Source organism: Triticum urartu, chromosome 7 (genome assembly GCF_003073215.2).
Source record: "Triticum urartu cultivar G1812 chromosome 7, Tu2.1, whole genome shotgun sequence".
Taxonomy (NCBI): domain Eukaryota; kingdom Viridiplantae; phylum Streptophyta; class Magnoliopsida; order Poales; family Poaceae; genus Triticum; species Triticum urartu.
Window position 1 is genome coordinate 225,018,080 of NC_053028.1, and position 2,824 is coordinate 225,020,903.

Consider the following 2,824-nt stretch of genomic DNA (forward strand, 5'->3'; position numbering starts at 1 on the left):
GTCGACTGCCCAAATAGAATTTTTAGTCGACTTACCCCTAGCCAATCCCTTAACAATCTACAGGCTGCACTTTCAAGGGCTCATCCTCAACCAAATATGTTTACTGTTCATGATTTTCCATCTTTTTGGGGCGAATCAGGGGCTTTCTGGTACTTTTGTCAATAATCAAGTTCGTGTACAAGCGACTATGTTAATACTCTAGTTTAATTGCAGTGTCTTTGTTGAAGGCAGGAGATTTTGTATTCCAAAAATTATTTCCAAGAAGATGCATGCAGGAGATTTTATTGTAATTTCTAATTTGAGAAATTATTTTGTACACGCTCTATTCACTAATGTAAGACATTTGACAAACCATCTTACATTAGTGAACAGAGCTAGTAGTTTTTTCTTTTTTGGATCTTCGATCCAAAGCATTTTGCCTTAATGGTTTTTTCTAGAATCACCTTAATGGTTTTCATGCTTGAATAAAGTTACATGATTTAATCCTGATTTTTTTTTATTAATTTGTATTACCAAAATAGCCATTTCCATGGCTACGGGCTGGGCTTGGCATTTTGTTGTCGGCCTTTGCAAGGCCTGGCCTGAAACCCGGCCCTGCCCGCCCGGTCAATGCCCTGGTCTAGCGCTGAATATGTCCTCATCGGTGCCACTGTCTCGGCTCCAAACTCCACCGCCTACGGCCACGGTACACTATCGCTTTTGCTTGTGCGGCGTCGCGCCGCGCTGGCCAGAAATACCAGGCGGAGGCTCAAGAGATCAAGAAGCTGGCGGCGAGCAACGGGTGGGAGCGCGCCGATGGGAGCGCCATGGCCGGGATGGACCCTGGCGCCGGCGAGCCCCGGGGCGCGTCGCACTACCTCGACCTCCTCCTCGCGCAGCAGCAGCAGTCGACGCCGTTCTCCCCCATCGCGCATGTCAAGGCGGAGCATCACTCCATGGCGTCGCCGGTCAGGAGCCCCGCCTCCGGCGCCGGGGCCGGGCAACACGGGGGCGGCGCCGACCAGCAGCAGCCCTCCTCATCGGCCATGGTGCTGGCGGACGGCGGCGGGGGGCCCGCGCGGCCGATGCGGCGCCCGCGGGGGAGGCCGCCGGGGTCCAAGAACAAGCCCAAGCCGCCCATCATCGTGATGTGGGACAGCCCCAACGCGTTCCACTCCCACATCCTCGAGGTCGCCGACGGCGCCGACATCGTCGAGTGCCTAGCCGAGTACGCGCGCCGCCGCCGGCGCGGCGTCTGCGTGCTCAGCGGCGCCGGGGTCGTCACCAACGTCGCGCTTCGTCAGCCCGGCGCGCCGTCGTCGTCGTCGCCTGGCGGCCTCGTTGCCACCCTGCAGGGGCAGTTCGAGATCCTGTCGCTGACGGGCACGGTGCTGCCGCCGCCGGCACCCCCGGCTGCCAGCAGCCTCGCCGTGTACCTCGCCGGCTGGCAGGGGCAGGTCGTCGGCGGCAGCGTGGTCGGCCAGCTCGTCGCCGCGGGGCCCGTGTTCCTCATGGCCGCGTCGTTCGCCAATGCCGTCTACGAGCGCCTACCGCTGGAGGGGGAGGCAGAGGAGGCCGGCACGGCCACCGCAGCCACAGAGGCGCAGGGAGCAGCCGCAGCAGCGCAGTCCCCCGGCGCCTTACCGCAGCAGCCCGCGGCGTCGCAGTCGTCGGAGGTGACCGGAGGCGAGGCCGGTGGGCTTGGCTTGCCGTTGTGCAATCTTGAAGGGAATGTTGGGAGCTACCACTTGCCCGGACCCGGAGACAACTTGGGGAGCTGGAGCGGCGTCAGGCCATGATTGCTTCGACCATCTTCAAGCAAGGTCGTTCTTTAGCAATGGCGTCGCATCAGAATTACTAGGAGATCCGAAGAAACTGCAATCGATCACCGTGGGAAAGCATTTTGTCTACGGTACGTGTTGCAGGCTTTGCACTTGAGGCGATTTGTGGAGTATGCAATGCATGTAAAATTATGGGTGAAGACATTTTGTGGACTAGTTTTTTAGACTTTTAGTGCTCATGTCGGAAAAATCTCAGCGTCGCAAGAATTTATTTTGGATAGTTCAACAAGAATCCGGAAGAATGAAAAGGTTACGTCGATGTCCCGTTCTTTCTTCCGGTTTCATCCTGTAATATTTTTCATCACGAATCCGTGGCCTTTTTACAGCAACTTTTCTATGCAATGATGCTTCTTACTCTTACTTTAATTCTCAGTTCGACCTTCTACTAGTACTACCCCTCCCACAACAATTTAACAAAAATGAAAGCATGGTGATCACGCAACGCAAGGTGTCTTCCGGTCTTTGTTTTCCAATGCATGTGTCACTTGATCAGGACAACTCCACCGTGCGACCTCATTCTGTCCGGTCCCATCCGTTTGGGTAAAACAGACAAACGAGGCAGCCCAGCGCGTGACGGCCCAGATTCATCTGATCCGTTTTGTGTCCGGGCCGATCCATTTCGAGCGTATCTTTGTGTCGGGTTTGGATCGCCACGGATACCGAACGGACGCGCCACTCGTCCGCCTGGCGGGGCGGCCACCTACCTTCCATCCGCCAACATCAATGCGCACGGGTGGCCGGTCTCACCTGTCATCGGCCCAGTGGAAGGTCGCCGTCCTTCTTAAATGAGGAACCCGTGGACCGGTCGTCGTCCACACTGCCTCACTCCATCCCGCGGCCTCCTCGAAACCCGACAACGCTAAACCCTAGCCTTTCCTTGTCCTCGAGCTCGCCGGCCGGCCATCTCGAAGCCATGGGCTTCTGGAACCGTAAGGGGAAGCACGACCGCGAGGCCGGCTCCTCGTCGGGGCGCCGTGCCGGCTCCGTGAAGGAGGCCACATCAC

At 57.2% G+C, this 2,824-nt stretch overlaps 1 protein-coding gene across 1 annotated transcript; it reads left to right on the forward strand.

Moving 5' to 3' along the window:
• Positions 1–647: 647 nt before the first annotated feature.
• LOC125520844 (AT-hook motif nuclear-localized protein 25-like) lies at positions 648–2,187 on the forward strand. Its single transcript, XM_048685876.1, has one exon. It carries the CDS (start codon positions 807–809, stop codon positions 1,776–1,778), a length of 972 nt encoding a protein of 323 aa, XP_048541833.1. The 5' UTR covers positions 648–806; the 3' UTR covers positions 1,779–2,187.
• The last annotated feature ends 637 nt before the right edge of the window (positions 2,188–2,824 follow it).

What these genes read in the sequence shown, in the direction of transcription:
- LOC125520844 (XM_048685876.1), top strand. Translation starts at nt 807, where the DNA reads ATGGCCGGGATGGACCCTGGCGCCGGCGAGCCCCGGGGCGCGTCGCAC.